This window comes from Dasypus novemcinctus, chromosome 2 (genome assembly GCF_030445035.2).
Source record: "Dasypus novemcinctus isolate mDasNov1 chromosome 2, mDasNov1.1.hap2, whole genome shotgun sequence".
In the NCBI taxonomy this organism is placed as follows: domain Eukaryota; kingdom Metazoa; phylum Chordata; class Mammalia; order Cingulata; family Dasypodidae; genus Dasypus; species Dasypus novemcinctus.
In genome coordinates, this window is record NC_080674.1 from 26,281,351 (window position 1) to 26,307,917 (window position 26,567).

Consider the following 26,567-nt stretch of genomic DNA (forward strand, 5'->3'; position numbering starts at 1 on the left):
TAAAGGTAACAGACTGATTTTTTAAGAAATTAGCTATTTTTGTTCATTAAAGTACATTTCACAGCCAAAAAAAAAAAAGAAAATTATGTGATTAAAATAAATGTCTTGTTTTTATTTACTATTTTAAAGATGGCTAATAGAAAATTTTAAATTGAATATTTGTGCACATTTGTGGTTTTCATTTTACTTCTCTTGTACATAGTTGGTCTGCTCTCTTTATGCTTTCTGCTCTGAGTCTCCTTTTCCTCTTCGGTACAATGGAGATAATAATAAGCTTGGGTCAATACAGGTTAGTTGTGAGGTTTCAATGATATGTTATACAAAAGTCTTTATAAACTGTCAAACTCTCTCCAAACCTTGTCTAAATAATTAACTTATATTAGAAATTAAAAACTAGTTTTCCAAATTTTAGATGACTTAGGCTACCTAATAATATTCTGATTGCCAATACTGAGTATTCCGAAGGGTCAGATCTTGTTGCAAATATTTATGGAAGAAAAGATAATTTAGAAAAATTTTAAAACCTCACATGGATTGTGTTTGCATCAATAATATAAAAATATTGATTCAAAATACAGGATGCTCCGATATTCATCTAAATGTATTCTGTTATAAGAACTATATTTGGACTTGGATTTCAATCAGCCTCTATCATTCCTACCAGTTTGACTTTTATGTATTTACCATTTGTTTTTCTCATATATAGAAAGGGGATACAAATACTGCTCTGAATGGAAATTACTATGATTAAGTTAAATAAAGTAGGTCAAAATAACCTAACCTAATTTCCAATAAAAAATAATTCAGTAAATGGAAGCTACTCCCCCTTTTTTCTTCTTCTTTTTTCTTCTTCTTCTTTGATGATTATGATTATGATTATTACTATTACTCTTACTTTGATGTCAGTCCTTGTCTAATGTGTTTACTCAATGCCCATTACAAATTCTGAAATAATAAAAGGAAATATTTGTCCAATAAATGAATGACTATTTTGCGATACATAAGAATTTTTTTAAAAAACTAATAAAATGATTTTTCACCTAAAACTGATGTTTAAAAATGCCTATGCTTTAGTATGCATGCTGTGGAAAACAGTTTCTTGGTTCCTTAAACAGTAACATAGAAATATTTTATAAGCATACAACAATATGACCTAGTAATTCCACTCCTAAAAATACATGCAAAACAATTGAAAACAGTGAATCAAACGGATACTTGAACACCGATATTCATAACAACATTATTCACTATAACTAAAAAATGGAAATGGCTCAAATATCCATAAAGAGATGAATGGATAAACAAAAGGTGGTATGGACATACAATGGGATATTATTCAGTTCTAAAAAGACTGAAGTTCTGATACATACTACAACATGGATGAACCTTAAAAATATTTTGCTAACTAAAATAAGATACAGAAGGACTGATATTTTATATGAAAAAGCATAGAATAGGAAAACGTATAAAGAAAGAAGTAGAAAAGAGGTTGCAGCAACTGACCAGGGAAAAGAATGTGGAATAATTACTCAATGGGTATAGACTTTGTCTAAGTTAATGAAAAGTTTTAGAAATACAAGTGGTGATGGTTGCACAACATTGTGAATATAATTAATACCACTTAGTTGTACACTGAAAAATGATTAAAATGGTTAATTTTATATTACATATATTTTGCCATAAAAAAGTTAAATAAATAAAGTCTATTTTTTGGCCTTTAATTATAATCACCAATTCATTCACTGAACGGGCCATTTGTAAATGGATTGCAATTTAGACATATGTTATATATTTCTGAACACTTTAAATGTAATTCTCATCTCTAAGGGAGTTTATTATTGACATAATACTTTTCTTCAGGAATAGTCTTGCTCATTGTGCATTGTCCAGTCAATTAGTTATGGTTTATTCTCCTAGTTCTGCACTTCCATTCTCATGCTAACAAGCTTAGCCTAAGAGGTGGTCAGAAAAAATGTAAGTGTACAAGATTTAATTGTTAGTGTAATTGTACAAATGCCTTTAGACATGTTATCAAAAGATATATAAAGGTTTATTGTTGGTTTTCTTTCCCTTGTTAATCACAAAGGTAACCTGCATCTGAGACCTGATTATTTGAAAACAGCATGAATAGACCTTAATACACCTGTGTGTATTCTGGGACCTGACATCCTGGTTACAGGCTTGATGGGTAGTCTATACGTGTGTGTGTGTGTGTGTGTATACACACATACATACATATATACACACATACACACATATATATCACAGTCTAAATATACATGTATTACAGTGTCTCTCTCTATATATATATACACACATTCTATCATACATATATACATATATATATATGTATCACAGAAAAGAAGTAAAATAATTTTAAAAGGTTGAAACAAGGCCTTTTAAAGTGAACTCTTAGACCAGAATTCCTTCGGGGCAATAGTCTTTAGCTATTTACAAATGTCTGCCTTCTACACTCTAATACATTATCTCAAAGACATAAAAACCAAAATACAAACAAATAAAAAAGAAATGAAGGAGCAATTTATAAGTTAATAGGCAGTAAATACTATTAATTAAGGGCACAGTTTTTACTAGAACCTGTATTTTATGTCACTTGTCCCAATGATCCCTTGAATTTTAGTGTCTATTGAAACCTAATAGCATCCTCTTCAGTTCGTCTCTACAAATTTGTGTAGAGAAAGAACATAACTATATGAATTACATGTTCAGAAGCTAATGATTATTAACCTACTATCCTATATTCAGAATTTGAGGGGTTAATTCTGTAACACAAAATAGTTCTAGACATAGATCAGTAGATTAAAGAAACATGACATGTTTTGCTATAGTGACCATATCAACTACGGTGATATTAGATGCAAATCTGATTAATGTTTATGGTTCTTCCTAGAAACCCTTTCTAGATGATCCTTTATAACATGACAAATTAGAATTTTTGTTGAAAAGATTTACTTTTCAGTTGGAATCCTCTTTATTAAATTTCTAAGCAGAAACATGCATGCATTGAAAAACTATTAATTTTTTGATAAAGCATTATTTCTTTTGGCTAACTGCCAGACATATTGCTTAAATTATGCTCTTAGCAGTGGAGTGTATCAATGGAGAGGGTTTGTGATCATAGGTACTCCTTTCTCTGAATGAAATATGCATGAAATACTTCTATCTTTTAATAATGGAATTCATCAGCATGTACAACTTTTGTAGCACATTTTCAAATTACTTACCCTAAAAAATTGACAATTTCTTAAATTTTTACTCTAAACTTGTGCCCAGAAGAAAGACCATTAAATACAGCTTACTCTGGGGAAACCGAGGTGGGTTGTCATTGACATCCGTCAGCGTGATGTTCACTGTTGTTGTCCCCGATAGGCCGCCCATCTGGCCCCCCATGTCTTTAGCCTGGATTACCACTTGGTATTGTTCCCTGTTTTCTCTGTTCATGTTTGGTAAAGCAGTCCTGATGATACCTTGAAAATAAATAAACTCTCATCATCCTCCTTAAATTCTCAATTATTTAAGCCCAAAAATAGTATTTCTGAAATAGTGATTTTTGTGAAAGACAAAAATGTATCTTTGCCATTAATTAATGTCAAGAAAGTGTAAAAAGAGATCTAATGTAAATATGTTATAACTTGCTATGATTTTCTATTTCCTAAAGGATGCTGTACATGTTCTATAATGATCTGAACCCATATATAAAAATAAAGGCACGGTTCTATTTTCATTCAGCTAACTCAATCATTCAGCTTTCGGGTCTTATCCATGATATGGGCTATCACTCTTCTGTGAGTGTTAAAGTTAAGGTCTTGTTCTTAGTTTCTCATCTTCTTTCTGCTTATAAAAATCATAAAGATGATCAAAAGTGACTCATTATTCCTGACCTGTTTCAGGCTCCACAGAGAAATATGGCTGTCCTTGAAGAATGCTGTAAATGACTCTGGCGCTGTTCCCATAGGAAGGGTCATCGGCATCTGTAGCTGTGACTTGCACCACAGAAGTACCTGAAGTATCCAAATTCAGCTTAGTTCTGCACAGTACCAGAAGGAGGAGCAAAAGCACTGGTTTTCATTGAAGACTTGAATGATTTGGGGCTTTAATCATGACCTCTTAAAGAAACATTTATATATAATTGGATGAAAATCTTGTATTTGTATGTGCATGTGTGTATACACATAGTTATATATATAAATATATGTTATGTGTGTGTGTATGTATTATGGGAAGACTCCAAGTTGAGTTCAATAATATAATATTCATTTAGGCAACAGATGTATTTTATGTTGCAATAGATAATGCTGCATTGTATCAGATCGTAATAAATGTAATAAAAGTTCAGTTTGATATTTAAGTTCATTTTCACATAATAGATTTGTTTCATGTAAAGGGCATATCTAATCACAAAGGACTAAGTGTGCCCTTCTTCAACACTCTCCACTAATTAAGTGTAAAAATAATTAACATCTGTTCCAGAATACAACTTTATGCATACATTAAGTTCTAAATTTAGAAATATTCCAAAATGATCACAAGTTCCATGAAGTATTAAATGCTATTTAATAAAGTCCAAGATATTTAAAAGGGCTGATAATAAGGCAATTGTCAGCAGTCATTTTGACTAAGTGAAGCTTATATTAAATAACTATCCTAGAACAATGCTTGTGAGAAATTAGAGTTTGAGAGTTTGATTTTATAAATATTTTTTTAAAACCATCAGAATTGTTTCATTGGTTTATATAACTTTGCCCACAGGGGAAAAGTGAATACATTTTACTGTTAAAACCAGGATGTTCCTGATCATTATTTTTAAATATTTGAATACCATCTTAAATAAAATAGAGGAACTTACCTACAACAGACATTTCAGGAACACTAGCTGTATAAATTTCTTCAGGGAATGTTGGCTCATTATCATTGATATCATGGATTTTGATCACAAACTCAGACTCTGGTTCTACTGGCCTCAAAGTTCTTCTGTTAATAGCTTGTGCACGCAGAGTATAAAACGCTTTTTCCTCCCTATCAATTCTTCTTGTGGCATGAATGTCACCTGTTTTTTCATCAATAATGAAAAGCGTACCAGCTCCATCTCCAGATAAAATATATTTGAGTGATCCATCTCCTTTATCTTGGTCTGAATGAAGCTAGGGGAAATAAAAAAGACCATATCCATGTTAATGTGTAAAGGTACATAAGACCTGAAAGAATTCAATGGACGTCCCTGAAATTCCATCACTGAATAATAGGCTCAGGTATTTTAGCTCTTGAAATAGGAATTGAATAAGTTTGATCACTCTTATATATACGTTAAACAACAGGGGTAGCCTTTTACATATCAGAGTAATTTTATTCTAAATGGAAAAAAAACTAATAAAATAAGCCAAACAGAGCTTTGCTTGGTAACCATTTTGAAGGGCAAATAATTCCTGATAAAAAAGTAAATCAGTCTTGACATGGTTAATGTAAGCATTGCATCCTGTGAATGGAAAAGTCTTTTACTTTCATATATTACAGGAATTTATCTCCTATAAACTTATTATACTGAATTTCTATTGTGTAATCAGTAATATTTTACTATTGTGTAATCTGTGATATTTTAAAAACTCTGTGACAGGCAAAGCTGCATAAGACGTAGCTCCTACTTTCAGGATACTGAGTGTCATTCTTTGGTTCATACAAGACAGCCACTGCCTCACAAACGTTTGCAGGGTTCAGAGCAGGAGTAATAATAGATGTCCACATAAAGCATGTCTGCATAAATCAAAGTTATAAATCAATTTAGCAAACTATAAGATAAAATATGTATCTAGCCTCCTACTTTGTGGACTGTATATTCTTAACCACCTCAAGGACAAATTCCGCACAGGATCAAGACAATGTAGGACCAGCCTTTGTGCTGTCCTCTTTCCTGTGCCCACAATGCTTATCTTCCCGAATCAATTCAACACTGCAAAGACCTCTGCATCACTCAAGTGAACACCCCATCCCAGTGCAAACCTTAGTGTAAGAGATACAGGCAAACTCCATCTAAAATCCATTTATTTATGAGAGCTGCCCACCAGAGCAGCTTTCAAGCTGAGGGGAACAAATATTAGCAAGTTATTCTGGCCTGCTTCTGACTAACGTGGGGAAGAGATGCTACCAGGACCTGAGAGCAGGCTTGACACTGTGTGGGCAGGGAATAATGAGTACCAAATACCATAAGCATGCTCTGCACTGGGAATGTGTAGGTTCATGGAATCCTTATCCTAAAAGAAAGGACATGGCCACAGGACGATCAGAGCATGGCTTTGAAACACAGGGATTATTAGATTTTCTTTAGTTTATCACCCAGAAATAAACGTTCCTATGTACTATAATCATGGTTTTATTAATTGCACTGAGAGTTTATACTTTTGTGTTCCTTTGAGATTTATTTGAGAACTATAAAACCATTGTGTAGATTTCTTAAATTCTACAAAATATTTATTATAATTTAGATATGAACACAGATGTACTTTCTTTGTAATCGTCATCTAAAAATCAGAATATGCATAACAACCTACAGCCTAGAGAATTAAAAAGTGGAGACAATATCCTTCAGTTATGCAAAAAAAATTTATAGAGTGAGACATTTATCTAAACAATGCAGGAATATTGAACTGATTACTTCTTATTTAAAATAGAATTTTGTTTTTCCTTGAAAGATTTTTTCTATTCATCGAGGCTTAAGCCAATTAACTTGACTGTGAAAACATTTTTAAATAGACATAAAAACTATTGAAAATAAATACATATTTTAAAACATATATATAATCTTATTATATTAGATTACTTGTAATTTTTGCATCTACAAAACAAAGTCCCCTTTTTGGTTAATTATTTAGGGTAATTAGCAATTACCCATCAACTATTAACAAAATTCCATTTAATAGTATCTGAATAAATAACCTATTATTATCAATATAATGAATAAAGAAAAGCTCAAATAGATGTATACTTTGGAGGAAAAGCTAAAGAAATCAGATTAATAAATAGTTTATTAGTGTATTTTTAGATGTTCATATCCAAAGTCTTGTTAAAAAACTCAAGAAATATTTGCTCTAAATTAAAAATCTCTCAGAAATAACATAAGACTATGTTTTCCAGGGAACCTCTCTCAAAAGGTCACAAAATTGATGCTTTTTGGTAACTGAAAATACATAGTTGCCAGGAAACTTTGTGATTATGTGAATGTGCACCCTTGTGGCAATTTTCCAAATGTCGAATTTAAACATTGTATTTATCTTGTTGTGTCTGAGAATCAAAATCTTTCAAGAAAAGATTACTGATATTATTTGTCATTTAATCAGATGACTTTGTGCTGTATACTAGACAGTTACGATGTTTACTTCATTCAATAATTTAATTGAGAAATATTTGTTGACTCTCTTGTAAGAATCAGTTGCTTTTTAAAGTTAATGGACATTTCCAACATAGGCAATAAGAGCTTTGGAAGACACAAGCACTGTTTGTGGTAGAAATTCACAGGGCAGTCTCTAAACTAGTGCACAGGTATCAAGTGAGGATTTCCTTAAGCATATGACAAATAGATTACCATATAAATAATGAGTACAGATATGCAGCTGGGGGAATTTTACATTTTATAAATTTTCAACTCTGAAAAAAAACACTGGATAATACAGAGCCTGAATTGGGGGTGGGAAAGGATATAAAGGAAGACAGTAATTGTGAAGACATTTCTGCTATTATAATTATATGCAAAAGAGTTGGTAATATGGTAAGTTTTATTTTTTATAAAATCAGTTTTGGACTATAAATCACAGCAAGATTTTTACCCTCACTTGTACTACAAAGAGTGAAAATTAAATCTTGTAATTAGACCATATAGTCTGAGAGTTTCTGTTGCATTAGAAAATTAAACATGATAGTAGGATATGATAGGGATAAAGGTTGGAAGTTGAACTGTGGATTTGTTAATCTGAAAATGAAAGAATTTCTAGTTTTGCCAGTGGAAATGTAATTAAGAGAGTAAATTAGACTCATGAATTTATAAATTATTGTCTTAAGAAAGAAGACTTATAATACAACTTAAATAAAACAGCAGTGCTTGTATTAATGATAATTTGAATTCAAGAAAAATCTATTATTTTCTTACAGGGGAAAACAACTGAACACTAACACTATCATGAGTAAAGAGCCAAAATGACTATTTGGAGGATTGACATATGTTTATCAAAAGATTCTTTAAAAAACATATTTAAGAACTGGGCAAGTAAAAAGAGACATTTGCTATAGTAAGAGAAGCAGAGAGATGAAATCTGAGATTTCCTTTCTGGTCGAAACTGATGGGATATAAGTGCTAACTAATAAGAGGAATTTTGATGTTGATTTCCTAACAATTACAGAAAGAGGTCAATGAATAAAGTTTTGTAGTTACCGTCTCCTGCCTAAGCTTCCCCTTTTCTTTTAAAGTTTATCTTTATTTATGTAATTGATGTATTTTTTGCATGCTTTCTGCCCTCCTGCCTTGTTATTATCTCTGCCACTCAATTCTTGTGTGTCTTGTGTGTGTGTCTAAGTGATAGTAAATGAGTTGGAATGCGAACCTAAAAAGGTTTAGTCCTTATAACTAACTTTCTCGTTATCCTTTCATTTTTATTTGAATATTAGGTATCAATACTTGGATGTATTAAAAACAATTTAATAACATTGCGTTTATGCTATTTAGAAGTAGAATTACGGATCATGTGCCAATTTATATATACTTTGAGAAAAATAACTTTAGATTGATTTGACCTTGTGCTGTTTATTACATGAGACATTAAGTTTTTCTTAAACATTGAAAAAATGTCAGATTATTGTGGCTTTAGTTTCTCAGTAACACCTGTTCTCTGGTGTGAAACATTTGTGCCACAAATCTTTAAGAGGAATTTTATGTTAATATTGACCTTTTCTTCCCTTCAAGAAAACCTATTAAAAATTCACAACCTGCTGTGTTCCTTGTAAATTCACAAGCAGAAAAAGGACATGGCAAGATACATGACAACTAATGAAAATAGAACAACTGGTACTGCGCTGCACATTTAAAAGCCATCTTCCTGTTACTTAACTTTTTGATTTAGATATATTTAATTAGAACTCATTATTACACTTACTTAAATTGCATAGTTTTAATATTTACAGCAAACCAATACATCAGATTTGCAAAAATAATTTTTAAAATAAATCATGTAGTGAAAGCCTGTTTGTTTTTTAATTTGGCAGGTGTCTGATAATTTTATAGCATTCCATATAAAGTACTAATCTTAAGATATGAACCTAAAAAGGTGGTTGTAAGCTAAGAATCTTGTGGCTTATCTACTCAAATGTCATCATTTTTTAATAGGAAGAAACCAAGATCAGCCAATTTTTATATCAGGGAAATTTAAATTAATATTACACATAAGGATATGAGGTGTGTTAATAAAACATTTGCCTCAGTATCAGTTTATTTTTATTTCCTGTTATATTAAATGAAGAAATAAATAAAAGGATTCAGTATCTAAGTATAGCAGGTTTAAGTAGTTTGTTACACAAAAGATAGCAGATAAAAGATTTTACCTTATATTTTCACCCTTTGTTGGAAGAAAAATGAAGAGTAATAAACACAGGGAAAAGCCCATATCTATCAATTTTGCCAGAAAAAAGTCTGATTATTTCAGAAGAATTTATATTACTGTAAGAGATTCTATCTCATTTAGAATTTTGATACTTTTCAATATATTTGTACCTGTTGAAATCTGATTTCATTCCAAAACTGGGAAAAGGTAGTAGGTAAAATTAGAATTTATATTTGTAGAGTTATATCACAATTGTATTTGTTATAAATTATTTCTTTGAAAGGTATATTTTGATCAATGAATTACAAGACTAATACATTTTAAGAGTGTAAAGGTTAACATTCTCTATATCGGCTTAATGATTTCTGATTATTTTGTATTCATTAACCTAAAAGCATCAGAAATAGTTGTATAGATTTTCTAATGTACTTTGATAATTTTATGCCAAGCCTCCTTTTTGTTCACATAGCTGGCATATTCTGTACTTGTTTTAAAAAAAAAACAGAATGTGGCAAATATGCTATGCTATTCTAGTGACATCTACATTATATTATGCCCTAATTGCTCCAGTGAGTAACATAGCATCAAATGGAAAAAAAGCATTGAATCAAATAGTTCTATATTTGTATCCAATAAAAAATGCTGGTAGGGAATAGGGAATTAAAGCTTAAACTCTATAGAGTTTCTATTTGGGACAATGGAAAATTTTGGTAATGGATGGTGATGATGGTAGCATGCGAACATAATTAGCAGCACTGAATTATTTATTTGAATGTGGCTAAAAGATGAAATGTCAAGTTGTGTATATGCTACTACAAAAATGATTTTTTTAAATCCATGGAACTACACAAAACAAACACTGAGTCCTAAGTTAAAACAGGGACCGTAGTTGATAGCACAACTATAAAAATATGCTTTAATCAATTATAAAAATTTGTATCACACCAATGCAATTTGTTGATAATAAGAGAGGTACATGGGGATCCTGTATTTTATACATGATTGTTCTGTAAACCTACAACCTCTGTAATAAAACAACAACAATAAATAACTAAATATAAATAAATAAAATGCTGGTGAAGATAGGCCAGGATCAGAAATCATCTGAAAGCATATTTAAGCCAGCAGCACCATCTGATCAGAAAAATGTAAATTCTTTTTGTTGAAGCTCAGAAAAAAAGTTCAGTGCAGGGTAGTATGGTGGCAACCTCTGAATTGGAATTTATGAAGATTACAAAGTAAAATTGGGAAAATAGTTTTCCAAGTGGAGTTTGCTCTTTTGAGAATACAGCCTGTTGAAAACTGACCTGGTGCTCATGAGTCACCCTGACTGGTAAATCTAATCTGGGTTGGTTCTGAAACTGTAGGGACTCTCTAGGAAGCCACTGTGTACTACTAAAAATCTTATCACAGGTCAGGTTCCTCTAAAATTCCAGAAGTTGTCTTCTGCTAGCACAGAGGCTGGTCAATCACATGAGAAATTGCCCGGCTAGGGCAGATAGGCTTTGCTTGTACTCAAAGACACCAAGTCTCCACTGGAAGCATTTATTTAAGGTTTTCATATACACAATCTCATAGAGCCTTATCTGCTTGGAAGCTCAGTCTTATAGTCCCGCTTCTGAAGGGCACTAGTCAGGTCAGTGACAAGACCAAAGCACACATTCAGCAAGGTGTCAGACATGAGCTCTATTTATTGGGACTTAGGGACAGAAGAGATTCTCTCTGGTGGCAGCAGTCCAGAGAATGAAGACAGCACTCCATGGTGAGGCAGGAAAATGAGGGGCAATATATACAGTCTTAAAGGAAAGACATTTCATAACAGGGTTACATGAATGGGGCCTGCTGATGTATCAAATTGTCCAACCTGGAGAAAATTGCAGTCTGAGATTCCAGCTGTACATTGTTCTCTTGTGAGGAGGTTTTCTACATTTTAACTTGTGTCCGGGGTCATGCAAACAGCTCCTACTGCGGGCTGAGTTTCCGTTTGGGGGGTGGGGGTGGGTAGGGTCAGGGAATCACTGGACCCCCACACTCAGCAAACATGTTTGTCTAAAGATACCAAATAAAGAAGGCAAAGATCCAAAACGTAAAATAAAAGCACCCGAGAAGGGTCCAATAAATGACACACAAGCATGTTTTGGGTTTATTTCATAATAATAGTTGCAATATGATCAAAGCTTCTTAACAGTGTTTTGCAAATTGCTGGATAAACTATGTATATTATTTCGATATTTTTCAAGGGGTGAGAAACATGTCTTTAAAATTCTTTGGTACCTTACCAGCCCCGAAGTGGTATGTATGCTACTATAGAATGATCATTCTTTCTAATACATTGCCTTTTTCTTTGTATTAGTCCTTGGAGGAATATTTTTGAGAAATACATATTCTTGTAGTAGCCTGGCAAATTCCTTCTTATAATTTTGAAAATACTGAATTACTCAAATATCCCCTCATGGCCTGAAAATGTCATTGAGTATTTTTACACCTTATTCCCCTCCCGGCCAAACTCAAACACGTCTTCATTTATAAAACAATAATCTAGGTAAATAGAAGTCTATAAGGTTGTCAAGTAAATGTAAAATATTTTAAATTAAGAGATTCAAATTCAATTAAATTGAAAAAAGATTGGAGAAAATTTAGTAAACTAAAATCCCTTCTTTTCTATGAGCTATACCAGCAAGTGGGAATCTTTTCTTCTTCTATTCACCAAGGAAGATATGGTGAAGAGAAATATAAAAGGAAGAAGAGGACTAAGGATAAGTGTTCACTGACATAATTTATTTTATAAATTATTTATTTAACTGAAGTGAACTAAAGAGTTAGATGGAAATTATAAATATGGTATTTTAGGTCTTTCAAAGTTTTGGAGAACTTTGTGAGTGAGGCAGTATTTGAAGCTCTTAGGTCTCTAATACTTGTGACAGATATGTGACTGGATATCCAAAATAGAAGACTTGGGCAATTGCCTGCTGTGTCTAGAGTCTGTGGCCAAGGAGAAGAAAGAGGGGTAGATTCCTTATCATTTATTGGATTTTTTTGAGGCATTGACTGAAATAGGAATCTGAAAAAAAAGTTTACGAACATTCTAGAAAAATATACACACTATGTTATGTATAATATCAGGCAGAGCAGAGACCCTCTGAAATATAACCAAAACAATAAAGAAACTCTGCATTCTAGTTTGACTCTGTGTTTTCCACAATAGAAAGGAATTGAGGGATCAGGATAGATATTCTCCCCAGGAAAGACGATTACTCATTTCCCTAAAAGACATTCATATTTAAATTATGTAAGAACATCTATTCCTTAAACTTATCAGACAGTATCATAGCTCTATAACTTGCCACCTCTACCCTCATTTATCTACTTTGCAATTTCTTAACTGTCTGTTAATGTCTTCTTTTTTCCTTATCTACTCCATGCAGCATTTTTTAAATTCATTCTTAAAGCTGAATTGATCTTGCTTTCTTTGTGTCCCCTGTGTAATTGTACGTGTATGTGTGGGTATGTATATATGTATGTGTCTATCTACATGAGCACACACTTTTATATATAAAACTTTTTGTAAATCCTGATATAAAAAGTGAAATGTAAAATTTTCAGTGAAGAGCCAGGGATAGACCTATAAATGCAAATGTGCATTTAAAACTGAAGTTTAAGTGATTGTAAAGATCTGTAATTTACCTTAATAGTAGGATGAGGTACTTAGGTACTGGCATGCCAACATTCTCGCAGACAACATAGATTATAAATATCATATCACTAATGTCAAATTGCTCTGTAAACAACAAGAACTGGGAAGACTGAAATATGAGAGAAGAGAATTTTTCAGAAGCAAACTACTGACTGGCAGATGTTATTTCTTCAGGAACATTTACCCGTTCTGAGTGTGGGCTTAAACTTTTGGATCTGGGGTTAACTCAAGAAAAAGGTACTTTTGGGAGGAAAATAAACAAGAATTCAGAGAGCATGCGATTGGGAAGTGATGATATTGGAGAAAATGGAGTTTCTTCACACACATTTCCTAACTTCCTGTATGACATTTGTTAAATTCTGAGTCAAGGAGGCCAAAGAGTCAGACTGAAAGCTTATGAAAGGCAGAGTAAAATTTTCCACTTTCCCTTAGATTTGTGGTTCTTCAGTTAGAAAAAAATTGAAAAATAGGTGAATGTGAAAAGCTCTATAGGAAATATTGAACTGAACCTGGGGCTTTTCAGAGAATTTTCACTGAGGGCTTTCGAAAATTCATACTGCACCTAGAGGCTAAGAATCCAGGTGTCATCCCTTGACAAAAGGTCACGTCTGAGGAGCAAAGAAAGTAGTAGTTATGCTGTTTGTAAGGGGCCTCACACACAGTTGATCTCTTCTAAGCTTTCATCAATTCCTGAAGCAGTATGAAACAAATGATTAAAGAACTAAACAGAACTTTTGAAGGGTAATACTGCATGTCGAGCAGAATTTTGGGGCAGAGGAGGTAGGCCCCACTGTCAACTGGAAACCTCAAGGGATCACTCCCTCAGAAAATGTATAAACAATCTTACCAAAAAATAATTCTTGATTAAAGGGATAAGCCCCAACTCTAACAAATAAAAGCAGAAAATTTCCAGATAAAAATAACCCATTCTAGAAATTTATATTTTTTATACATAATGTGTGTTAAAGAAGAAAAAAATTACTATACATACAAAAAGACAAAATCATATGACATATCCAACAGAATAAAAGAGAGAGTACAGATAAATTCACATTTCGGATTTAGCAGACAAGTATTTTAAAGTTACTATGTTTATATACTTGCAAAATGAAAGGAAAAGAAGAAAAATGGAGAGTTATACCAGACACTCTATTAACAAAGGAATCAAGAAGTCATCCTAAAACTGAAAATAAAATGACTGGGATTAATAAATCAATAGAAGGGATTTACAGCAGATTAGATAGAGCAAAACACAAAATTAGTTTCTTGGAAGATAAAAAGTAAAGAACCAAAAGGGAATAGACACATAGAAAATAAGCAAACTGAAACAGAAAAAAAATGCAAATAAAAAAACCTAGATAAAATAACATATGCAAAACATTTATGTAAAATATGTACGTAAAACAGAGTTAAAAATTCTAATGCACCTGAAGTCAGTAATGCAGAGAAAAGAGGTTGGAAAATAAGTCATATTTGAAGAGAAAATGGCAAAGAATCATCAAAACTGATGTAAGATATCAATATGCAGTTTCAAAAAGATCTGAGAACCCAAAAAGATTAATTAAAGGATAACCATACCTAATCCCTTTATAGTCAAATTTTTGAAAATCCAAAAGAAAGAAAAAATGTATAGCATCCAAGGGAAAAAAAATGGATTAACTTCAAAGCTGCAAGGATTTTGGCTTAGAGAGAGGCCACATTTGAGGAATAAGGAAGCTTTCAGGAGGTAATGCTTAGGCAATGGATTAATATAACACCAGGCTAAGTTTCAATATCACAAGAAAAGTTTCACATACTATGTTCCCCACTCCCCCACCCCTGCCCCGACCTCCGGCATGAGACATGATTCCTGGGGATGAGCCTCCCTGGCACTGAGAGACTATTACCAAACACCAACTAGCAAAGCATCCTGAAAAATACCTTGACCAAAAGGGGAAAACATTAAATATAAATGAGTTTCTATGGCTAAGAGATTTCAAAGTGAGTTGGGAAGTCATTTCAGAAGTTACACTTATGCATGTCTCAGCAGGATCTCATTGACTGCCACAGTAAACAGTGCCTCAAACAGCAGGGCTCCTAAGGACTCTAGAGACTTCCAGACACCATGTGAAGGAAACTATATGGATGTCTGCAGGGCAGACAAGCTCAGGAATTGGCAAGCTGTAAGTGGGTCTTACTCTGGAATTTTTGTTTCTCCATGTAACAGAGTTAGACTCATTTATAGTTTCTGTATACATGTCTTTCCCGCCTCTTTTATTTGAACTGATAATAAGCACTATATTTGTTAAATATGTTTCAGAGACTTAAATCTTTGGTCAGTTCATATGCCAGCTGTGTCCTAAATCTCAGCAGAGTTGCAACACCTACTCTCCAGTTCACTGGACTCAACCAGCACAACTAACAAGGAGATGATGATGCACAATGCCCATCCCCAGGCACAGAGAGTGTCTGCAACTGCAAACAAGATAGTTCCATCCACCTGCCCCATGGCACCTAAGCCCCCTCTCAATTAGAAACAAAGTGGGCATCACCATCCCAAAATCCTCAATTTTGGGAAATGAATAATGGACTAAACTAAACTTATTATTCTTATATAGACATTATTATTCTAGCAATGGAAGAACTTTTATCATTGATTTAAAGGCAGTGGCCACCAGAGATTCTGAGAGGAGGGAAAGGGAAGAACAGGTATAATATCGGGGCATTTTTGGGACATTGGAATTGTCCTGCATGACATTGCAATGATGTTTATAAATCATTATATATTTTGTCATAACCCACAAAATTGTGTGGGATAGAGTGCAATCTATAATGTAAACTATAGTCCATTGTTAGTAGAAATGCTTCTATATGTGTTCATCTGTTGTAACAAATGTACCACGCTAATGAAGGATTTTGTTAATGTGCAAAGTGTGGGTGGGGTTTGGGGTGGGGCATATGGAAACTCCCTATATTTTTTTATGCAACATTTCTAAATCTTCTTTAAAAATTAAAATTAAAAACTAAATAAAAAATAGCAAGGATAATACTGATAGCTTATATCTCAGTAGAAGTAAAGGATGCCAAAGTACAATGGGCTGATATCTTTAAATTACTGAAAGAAAATAATAGGCAACTGTATTAGTCAGCCAAAGGGGTGCTGATGCAAAATACCAGAAATCAGTTGGTTTTTATAAAGGGTATTTATCTGGGGTAGAATCCATAAAGCATAAATTACTTCCCTCACCAAAGTCTTTTGCCACAGGTTGGAGCAAGACAGCTGCTGATGTCTGCCAGGGTTCAGGCTTCCTGGGTTCCTCTCTTCCTAGTCCTCTCACTTCTATCAAGGCTCAGGGTTCCTCTCTTCCCAGAGCTTCTTTCTCTTTCCTCACAACCAAGCTCCTCTGTGAGCTGACTCCCTGGGGCTCCAGTTCAAGACTCCAGCATCAAAACTCCAATATCAACATTCCAACTCTGTCCTCCGCCATCCCTTCTATTCTGATGTGGCCCAATCAAAAAACTAATCCTAATTTAATCATGCCTAGGTGCAGATCAGTTTACAAAGGTAATCCAATATCTATATTTAGAATTCATAACCATATCAAGCTGCTACAACAACCTAAAATTCCACATTGTGAAAACTAGGCATCAGTAAGGAAGGAGAATAAGACTAAGTATGTTTTCAGACAAATACTAAGCACATTTCTTCCAACAGTAAAAGAATTATGAGAATGAGTTTTTCAGGCAGAAGGAAAATGATCTAAAATAAAATTGGTGGAAGAGATGAAGAACACTAGAATTTTTAATTCTGGGGTAATATAAATGATTATTGACTGTACAAAATAATAATAGTGATGTCTTTGGATTGAGAACTAAAGTACATGATGATAATACTATAAAAATATTTAAGAAGGGACAAAACAAGTTAGTTTCTGCCAGTTTATGGATCAAACTGTGTAGTTTTGAATGCACATTTTCTGTATGACTATATAAATGTATTCTATTTATTTCAATTCAAATTTACATAATTTATATTTGCTTTCACCCACCTCCAATCTTACCCCTCCCCCATTCACCTGCCATCAACTGCAGCTTTTAAGTCTGACTATAATTCTTAAAGAAATGGATGCAACAATAATGGTATATAAGGACGGGGTGGGGGGAAGCACAAAACAAACAAGCCAAATTTTGCAATTTCACCTATGTCAATATTTTGCCAAATTTATATCAGATCCTTTTCGCAATTAGAAATAAAGTTAAAACTTAAAGTCTAATTTACAGACCTGAAGCTCTCTATGTCCTTTCACTCTTTTTCTTACTTATATCCTGTAGCTGGTGTGCATCTTTTTATTCTATATTTTATATTTTTACTATTTGAGTAGCAGTACTTCTTCTAGATTGAATGCTTCATTTCCACTCTCCCCACAAATCAATTCTCTTTCTAGTAAATTTGCTTGATTGTCAAACCAGCTGTTCAAACTAAAAACCTAGGAGTCATTATTGATGTTTTCCCTGACTCATTCTACCAATCTATTCTACAAGCAAATTCTTTCTGCTTTCCAAATACATCTCCAGCTGCTTCTCACAACCTCCACCACTGCCATCCTATAAAAGTCACCAAAACTTTAACCTAATCAGCCATTTGTCTCTCTACCTCTACTTGGTTCCCCTATGGTTACTCTTTACCCAGTAGCTTGGTCGGTATCACTGCTTTGCTCAAAACCTACCAAAGGTTTCCTATAATAACACTTAGGATACTATCTAAACTTCTGGTCCATAACATCCAGAATGACTTAGCATTGCCTATCTCTTTGGCCTCATCTCTTTCCATTCTCCCCTCAAGCGCTTAAACCATATCAGCTTTTCTGGTCTTTGAACATGCCAAGTTATCTCTATCTCACATTTTAAATTAATCTCTTTGAATCTGACTCATTCCCTCATTTAATTTTTATAAGATATTCCATTTTCCTATTCAGTGCATATATAGATAGATAGATATAGATAATGTGTATCTTTCACTCCTTTTTCTGCATGCTGTTTTTTATATTCTTCTCACTTTGTAAAGAATTCTTTATATATTCTGAGTATGAACGAAATACCATTAAAATGTTTTTTCATAATAAGAGATTTTTATTTTAATATTGCTAATGGTTTATTTTGTCCAGAAAAATGTTTAATTTTAATATAGTCAAATTTATCAGTCATTTCATCTATAACTTTTTTGCATTTTAGTCAAGAAATCCATTCCTGACACACAGTCATATATCTCATCTCATATATTTCCCTCAATTTAAAAATACTGAAGCTTTCATTTCTTACTTTAATTCACTTTTACTATATGATTATATGTGTGTTTGTGTTTGATGAGCAAAAGATTTTTCTTATACAGCTTTACGATACACATTTTTAAGCCATTGGTTTTTTTAAATTATGTATTCTACTTATTTCTCCCTTCCCTCCCCCATCATTTCTGCTTGCTGTCTGCTCTCTGTGTCCATTCATTATGTGCTCTCTATATCTGCTTGTCTTCTTTTTTTTAGGAGGCACTGGGAATTGAACCTGGGACCTCCCATGTGGAGGGAGGTGCCCAATCACTTGAGTCATATCTGCTCACTGACTGTTGCAGCTCTCATTGTGTTTTTCTTTGCCATGTCTCCTTGTTCTTTCATTTCATTGCATCAGCTTGCTGTTTTGCTTGTTTTCTTTAGGAGGCACTGCGAACCAAACCTGGGACCTTCCATAGGGTAAGTGGGCTCCCCACTGCTTGAGCCACACGTCCTTCTTTAAGTCACTGATTTTTAATTCCATCTGTGTCATCTAAACCCTCTCTATACCAACACAGGTAAATTCCAGACTTATATAGTTTGTTCTATTAGTCTATTGGTTCCATCAGTACTCTAACAACACACTCTTAATTTTTAATCTCTTTACAATATTATTGATATCTATTCAAATGAGTACCCATTCTTTTCCATTTCCTTTAAAATTGCCTGGGGCTTATTAGTCTTTACCATAATGATTTTTAGATCAGCAGGTTAACTTCTATAAAAAACAAAAAAGAAAAACAAATCCAAAACAAAAAGTTATCTTACTAAAAATTTGATTGAGATTGCCATGAATTTTCACATTAAAGTTGAGAGTTATCATTAAACATATGAACAAATCCCATTCTTAAATATTTTATATCTCTATTTATTTAGGACTCCTCAATTCCCTTCAATGCAGTTTTACATTTTTATTTAAACATTTAGCTCACTTTTACCATCTGGTTTTGCAAGACTCTTTATTATATCTCTGCAGACTTTGTATTATTGTGCCTTGTATTTTTTCATATTCTCTTTTGTCTTGATTTTCCAGGATGTTACAACATTTATCATACAATGAGTTGGCTTAAACAGCAAGCATTTATTGGTTTACAGTTTCGAGGCTGGTACAAATCAGGTACCAGCAAGGCTGCCTATCTACAGGAATCTGTAGCATTCTGGTGCTAGCTTCCAGAAATCCTTGGGGTTCCTTGACTGGCATCCCTGCATCCTGACACATGGCAATCTTTCTCTCTTGGTGTCTGCTCTTCCAGTTTCTGCTGACTTCTGGATTCTTTTTTTTTTAATTAATTTTTAAAAATTTATTTCTCTGCCCTTTCCCCCCACCCTGCAGTTATCTGCTCTCTATGTCCATTCACCATGTGTTCTTCTGTGTCCACTTGCATTCTTGTCAGAGGCACCTGGAATCTGTGTCTCTTTTTGTTGCATCATCTTGCTGCGTCAGCTCTCTGAGTGTGTGGTGACACTCCTGGGCAGGCTGCACTTTTGTAGTGTGGGGTGGTTCTCCTTACAGGGCGCATTTCTTGCACATGGGGCTCCCCTACATGGGAGACACCCCTGCGTGGCACGACACTCCTTGCACGCATTAGCACTGCATGTGGACCAGCATACCACATGGGTCAGAAGGCCCTGGGTTTGAACCCTGAGCCTCCCATGTGGTAGGCAGACACTCTATCAGTTGAGCCAAATCTGCTTTCCTAACTACTGGATTCTTGAGTGGCCTTCTCCACTGTGAAATTCCAGTTTCTTCTCTTAATAAGGCCTCCAGTAAAATGGATTGAAACCCACCCTCATTCGTTTGATCTATATTTTAACTAAAACTACCATCTACAAGAGGTCCTATTTACTGTGTGTTCACACCTATGAGAATGCATATTAAGATTAGCAACATGTCTTCATTGGGGAATATAATTCCATTTACCACATTATTAGTATAGTTGCTTATGGTGTGTAAAACTCATTTATTCTAATAATTTGAAGAAGTTTCATTATATATATTTGATTATAATCAGTATAAACATCATTTCACAATTTCCTTGTAAGTTTTCCCCATAGTGTGATAAAAAATAGAAATACCTAAGAATATCCTTAACTTTTCCTGTTATCATGTTGCTATTATTCTTTCTTGTTGCTAATATTTGATTTCATTAACTTCAACCTTTTTGGTATAATTAATATGATTAGGTTTGATTCTTCACAAAAACACAAAGTTGATTATGGTTCTATTTCCCCCTTCCCACAATGATTAATTTTCCTTTCCTCCACAACATTTTTGCCACTACACTATCCTCCCCTTTTCCTTAGAAAGAATAATTTTCTTGATGCTTAGTTTTCTTTTTTCTTTTAAATTTAACCCCAAACTCTTCTTTAATTACCTAAATTTATTTCCGAGCTTCTGACAATAAATATATTTCATCCTTCCGAACACAAGTCTCTCAGAGCCTTCTGATATCTTCCAATAGGTTCTGTTTGTGCTTCACACTTTGTTTTCAGCTGTCTTCTTGGGATCTGCCTTTACCAGAATCCTGGGGAATCCCTTTACCTATCTAATCTGTAGCTTGACACATATTCCTCCTTTGTAGTTTACTTTCTCATTTTGACATGGCATCCAAATATTGATTTCAGTATTTTCCTCAGGAAGAGTATGTAACTATTTGGCTTTTTGAAACTTGCAATGCCTGAAAATATCTTCATGAACTTTCCTTGATCAGAAGTTAAGGCTGAGAGATAACGCTTCACCCAGGTGTGTTTCCAGTTGGGACTCTGGTGGGTTGTTGAGTTTTCTACCTTATGAGAGACCAGGTGTTGAGTTTTCCCCCAGTTTGGTGAGTGTTTTTAAAAATACTCTCTCTCATTCCCTTGTGCTATCTAATTGGTTTATTGCATTCTATTGTGAGTAATCGATAATTCTGATTATTTGACTGTTTATTAATGTTAGATCATCTACATATCGACTGTCAAATAAATTGCTAGTTTTTGGTGAGTGTACATCTACTTCCATTTTTCCTCTGTGTTATCTAAATAACCCATTTCTCCTTGTTATACTGTTACTACACAACTACTGTGATTGCTGAATCTAAATTCTTACAAGTATTATTCATTTAGCTAAATAAATCTCTTTTAGTTAGTAAAAAAAAAAAAAAAAAAAGAAGTTAAGGCTGGATATTATTTCTCCTGATAATATTGAAGGCACTGTTCCATCATTTCTCTCTTCTTAGTACTGCTCTTAAGAAATATCATTAGAATTGCTGTTGAGCAAATATGGATTATCTTTATATAAGACAAGAATTTATTTATTTCTGGAAGCTAGTAAAAATTTGTCCAGATTTCTGGAGTTTTATAATATTGTTCCTTGGCATGTGTAATTTCTATAAAAACTGGATAGCTTAATCAGCAAGCCTCAATCTGCAATTCATTGCCATTCTGTTCTAGGACACACTAACGAATTGTTCATTATCTCCTCTCCTCCATTTTCCTTGTTCTGTCTTTCTGAAACTTCTATTATTCAGATATTGGTTTGCATAGTTTTCCCATTCATTTCATTATTCTTTTGTTCCTATTTCCCATCTCTTTATCCTCCTGGTTTACTTCTTAGGTTACAATCTTAATGTTATACTCCAAATCATCTATTGAGTTGTTTTTTGTAAAATGTTTGGTGTCATATATTTAATTTCCAAAGACAACTTTTTTCTTCCAATGTGTATTTATTTCTAAAAGTTATGTTTCTGTGGTAGATTGTATAGCCCACACGTGTCTGCAACATTATCTCCCACCCTACATCCTCTCTTAATAATTTGCCACTTCATAATCAACTGTCTAATTACACTCCTCTTAAATCCTCATCAAGAGATGAAGTCTAATTCCCTTCCCCCTGAATCTCTTGTAATGAACAGATTTCCTAGGCTGGTAGATAAACAGGGATGGAACTTGTATCTTGTTTGCTAAAAAACTTACACTACACACTGAGCTGCCATGTAGGCAGGCCAGCTTTACTGGCTTGCAACAAATCCCAAATAGCCTATGCAGATAGAACATCCAGGGATCAAATAAAGAAAAAGGGAGAGAAACAGAGATCTGAGCAGTCCTCAGGTACTCCAGCTCTTCACTCACCATCAGACTGAAACCTAATGGGGAGACACTCTAAGCCAGAATCAATCAGCAGAATACTCCCAATATCCTGAATCATGGGAACCATATGAGATCATTTGATGATTTTTGTTGTGTTACCTCAACACATTATGTGCAATGCCTAACCAGAAAAATATTCTATTCTTATTTTATGAGTACAATATATATTTATTAATATTATATATTATTAACACATATTGATAATCTATTTGTGGCAATTAGCGTGCTTTTAATCAAGTTTTTCTTTTCCTTGCCTATTCTCTAATTCCTTCAAATTTTTCCCTTTATTATTTGAGAACTTGGGAAGGGTTTGTCACTAGAAGAGCTCTGCCTGGGACTTTTAGGTGAGGATTCCTAGAAGTCAACATATCTTGGGTCTTTGTTCTCTGGGCATTCAGAATCCTAAGTGATTATTCTACTATCACCTGCTTCTAGATCTAAGGCATGCTAGAGTTCTGGAAACCAAATAGAGAATGAAGACTCTGGGTTTCAGCAAGCAGAATGAATGCTTGCTTATATCCTGTGTTTAACATGCAATTACCACGATTTCTATCTCAGTGTTCTTCAGTCCTAAAAGCCTCTGTTTTACCTTTTCTAGTGGATGAACATCTAATATTTGTCTGGGTAGGAAAGGGGAAGTCTCCCAGATACACAAAATTTAAGGAAGGGCTGCTTTATAAATAGACTTCAAAATAACTCATTTTAACCATGCAATTCTACCAGGTGCTACCAAATCCTAAAAATTTTTAATTGGGGACTATTGCATATAAATAATTTGGTTTTGTGGTTTTCTATTCTTAATTTAGGATTGCATTTTCATGAGGCTGATAAATTATCTCTCATACATATACTTTGCAGTTTTCAGAATATTCATTCTGTCTTCTCTTTCTGAATCTTCCTTCTCCCTCTTTTCTCCTCCTTCCTTTCCCCGTCTTGGGGTTTCAAGAAGGATCAAAATAGATGTATTTGCTCAATCAACGATAATTACTCTAAAGCAAGGGTTTGCAAACTATAGCCTGTGAACCAAATCTGACCTTTAGTCTGTTTTGTAAATAAAGATTTGTAGAGACAAAGACTCCCATTCCTTCATATATTGTCTAAAGTTACTTTCACACTACAACTATAGAGTTGAGGAGTTGAACAGAGGTTGTATACACTGGAAATCTTACAATATTTACTATCTGGCATGTGAGAAAAACAAATTATTTGCCCCAATTTTAAAGTCTTGGCTAACTCAAATCTCAATACTACTTAGTTAACCCTTCTCATTTAAACAATATCTCAGGTCATGCACTTAATAAGGTAATACCAACAGTACTCCCCATTTTCTTTCCATTTCTTATTTTGGTCTACCTCTCAACCTTCATTGCATCATTTTCTCATTGCAAAAGTTTATAGCATTATAACTAAAATTAAACCATATTTAATATATAGCATACATATGTACATAATATACATATTATGAACAAAAATATATTTTTATATATATAAACTAAAACCTGAAAATCATGAAGGAGAATTTAAGATTTTTATAACTATGCATAATATTTTGTTTTTCATCCAGAACCAGGAAGTGCAGTTTGGATTCTTATAGTATGAGAATACAACTGTTTGGAACAAAAATTCTGTTTGCTCAAAGAACAGGCTTCAAATGTTGAGTTATTTCCTCACAGAATATTAGTATTCCAATTATGTTGCTTTTGCATGAACTTTATATTTATAGCATTTTCATTTGCCTTGGAGTTTGTTATTTGTATGTGTATATGTGGGTGTAAGATAAAAACCCTCTGAAGGAGTATCAACAACTGCAAACAAGACTGATCCAAACATCTGCCCTATGGGATCTAAGCTTCCTCTTAATCAGAAGCAGAGTGGGCATCACCATCCCAAAATCCTCAAGACTGAGGAATGACAAAAACATAAGAGGGGAATGCAACTATGGATGAAAGTAGACTAATTACTATCTAAGTAATGGAAGAATTTGTAATATTGGTATAAAGACATTTGTCACCAGAGGTTCTGATGAGAGGGAGAGGGAAGAATAGATATAACATGGAGACATTGGAATTGTTCTCCATATTGAAATGATAGATACTGGCCATTATAAATTCTGTCAAAGCCTATAAAATTGTGTGGTGCAAAATGCCAACCATAAAATAAACTATAGACAATGGCTAGTAAAAAAAAATAATAATAAAACATGCCTTTTCCAAAATATCCCTCAGATTACTCATTTTAAAAATATTATTTTTAAATAATGATTGTCTTAGTCTGCCAGAGCTGCTATAATAAAATGCCAGAGAATTTGACTTAAACAACAGAAATTTATTATCTCACAGTTCTGGTAGCTGGAAGGACAAAATAAAATGGCTGACAGGGTCATGTTTCTTCCTAAGGGGCGAATCCATTCAATGTTTCTCCCCTGGTTTCAGGTGGATGGTAGCAATCCATGGCATTCCTTCACTTGTGGAGGCATATCTCAAACTCTGTATCCATCACTTGGTTGGCTCTTGCTCTCCTTTCTGTTTCTATTTTTCTGTGAAATTCCCACTCCTTGTAAGTACTCAGTCATATTGGATTAAAGGCCCACCCTAATCAAGTTCGGCCTCATCTTAATATAGAACAGCGTCAAAGCCCTTATTTACAAATAAGTTAAGATTCACATGTCTTTTTGAAGATCATGATTCAGTCCCTAAAAATGATCAATTCTGAGATGAAGGAATTCCAAGGCTGCTGTTCTGATATTATCCTTGACTTTCATTTATGGTTGTTCTCACTTATTTTTGCCCCTTTGTCATTCTTCTTTGGCAAAAGTCCCTTTTATTCATATATTTTTCCATTATGTTCTACCTCAGATTAATTTTTCCCAGAAAATGTACATTGGAGGTAAACTTTTTGAGCCTTGAATTTAGAAAATTTCTGGAAAATTATCTCATACTTTTGGTTAATAATTTAAGTGGATACATATGTATTTTCTAAATAAGTTTTCTCAGAGAATGTAGAAACTGTGACATTTTCCTCTAATACACCACACTGTTGTTGAAAAGTCTATTGAAAGTCCAGTTCACATTTAATTACAGTAACACACACACACACACACACATACATAAACTTATCATTCTGGAAACAATTATGAGTGAAGATTCTGTCCATAAGGAATTAAAGTCAATATGGAAATTAAGTTCTTTCATCTTGTATGGTAAATTTCAATTGAGTACTTTCATCTTACAATTTTTGTCTTTCCTCAGCCCTGGAAAATACTTTAATATATTACTTTATATTTTATTATCTCTGACTTTTCAGATTTTTGCTCTCTTTTGTTTTCTTTCTAGGTTTTCTATAAGACATTTATTAGACCTTCTGGATTTATTCTTGGCTTTCTTATTCTAACCCTCTCCCTTTCTATATTTAGCTTTGATTATTAATCATTTGAAAAATATTTTTTATTTCTTTTAATTGAATCCTTTTACAGGGACCTCTTCCCATCTTTTCTACTTCCTTGAAAGATAAAATTTAATTATTCTAAGCCTGTTTACTATTCCATGAGCTACTTCTTGTTCCCCAATTGACTGATGCTCTATATATTAAATGAGGGTTCTTATTTGTGCCATTGAATTTCCTCAAGTATTGGTGACATTATCTTTCATAATTTTTAATGAATTACTAGTTCCATTGAGGCTTTTAAGAGTTTTCCCTTTCCTTACAAGCCTGGCCACTAAAATGAGCATGACTACATGTCAAGTAAGCCAGTGGTTCCTAAGCAGCAGCATGTCAGCACTTGCTAGGATGCTTCACCACACTTCCATAGAGTTGAACTGTATGGAGACAATGAGCCCAAATGTA

At 33.5% G+C, this 26,567-nt stretch overlaps 1 protein-coding gene across 1 annotated transcript in view; it reads right to left on the reverse strand.

Annotated features, from left to right (window-relative positions):
• Window positions 1–26,567, reverse strand: part of LOC101446764 (cadherin-10) — a 205,974-nt gene that overhangs the window by 44,457 nt on the left and 134,950 nt on the right. The window contains exons 3-5 of the mRNA XM_004453842.4: window positions 4,868–5,162; window positions 3,903–4,022; window positions 3,321–3,488 (exon numbers count right to left, since the gene is read on the reverse strand). Coding sequence (XP_004453899.2) covers window positions 3,321–3,488; window positions 3,903–4,022; window positions 4,868–5,162 — 583 coding nt within the window. The remainder of the gene's footprint in view (window positions 1–3,320; window positions 3,489–3,902; window positions 4,023–4,867; window positions 5,163–26,567) is intronic.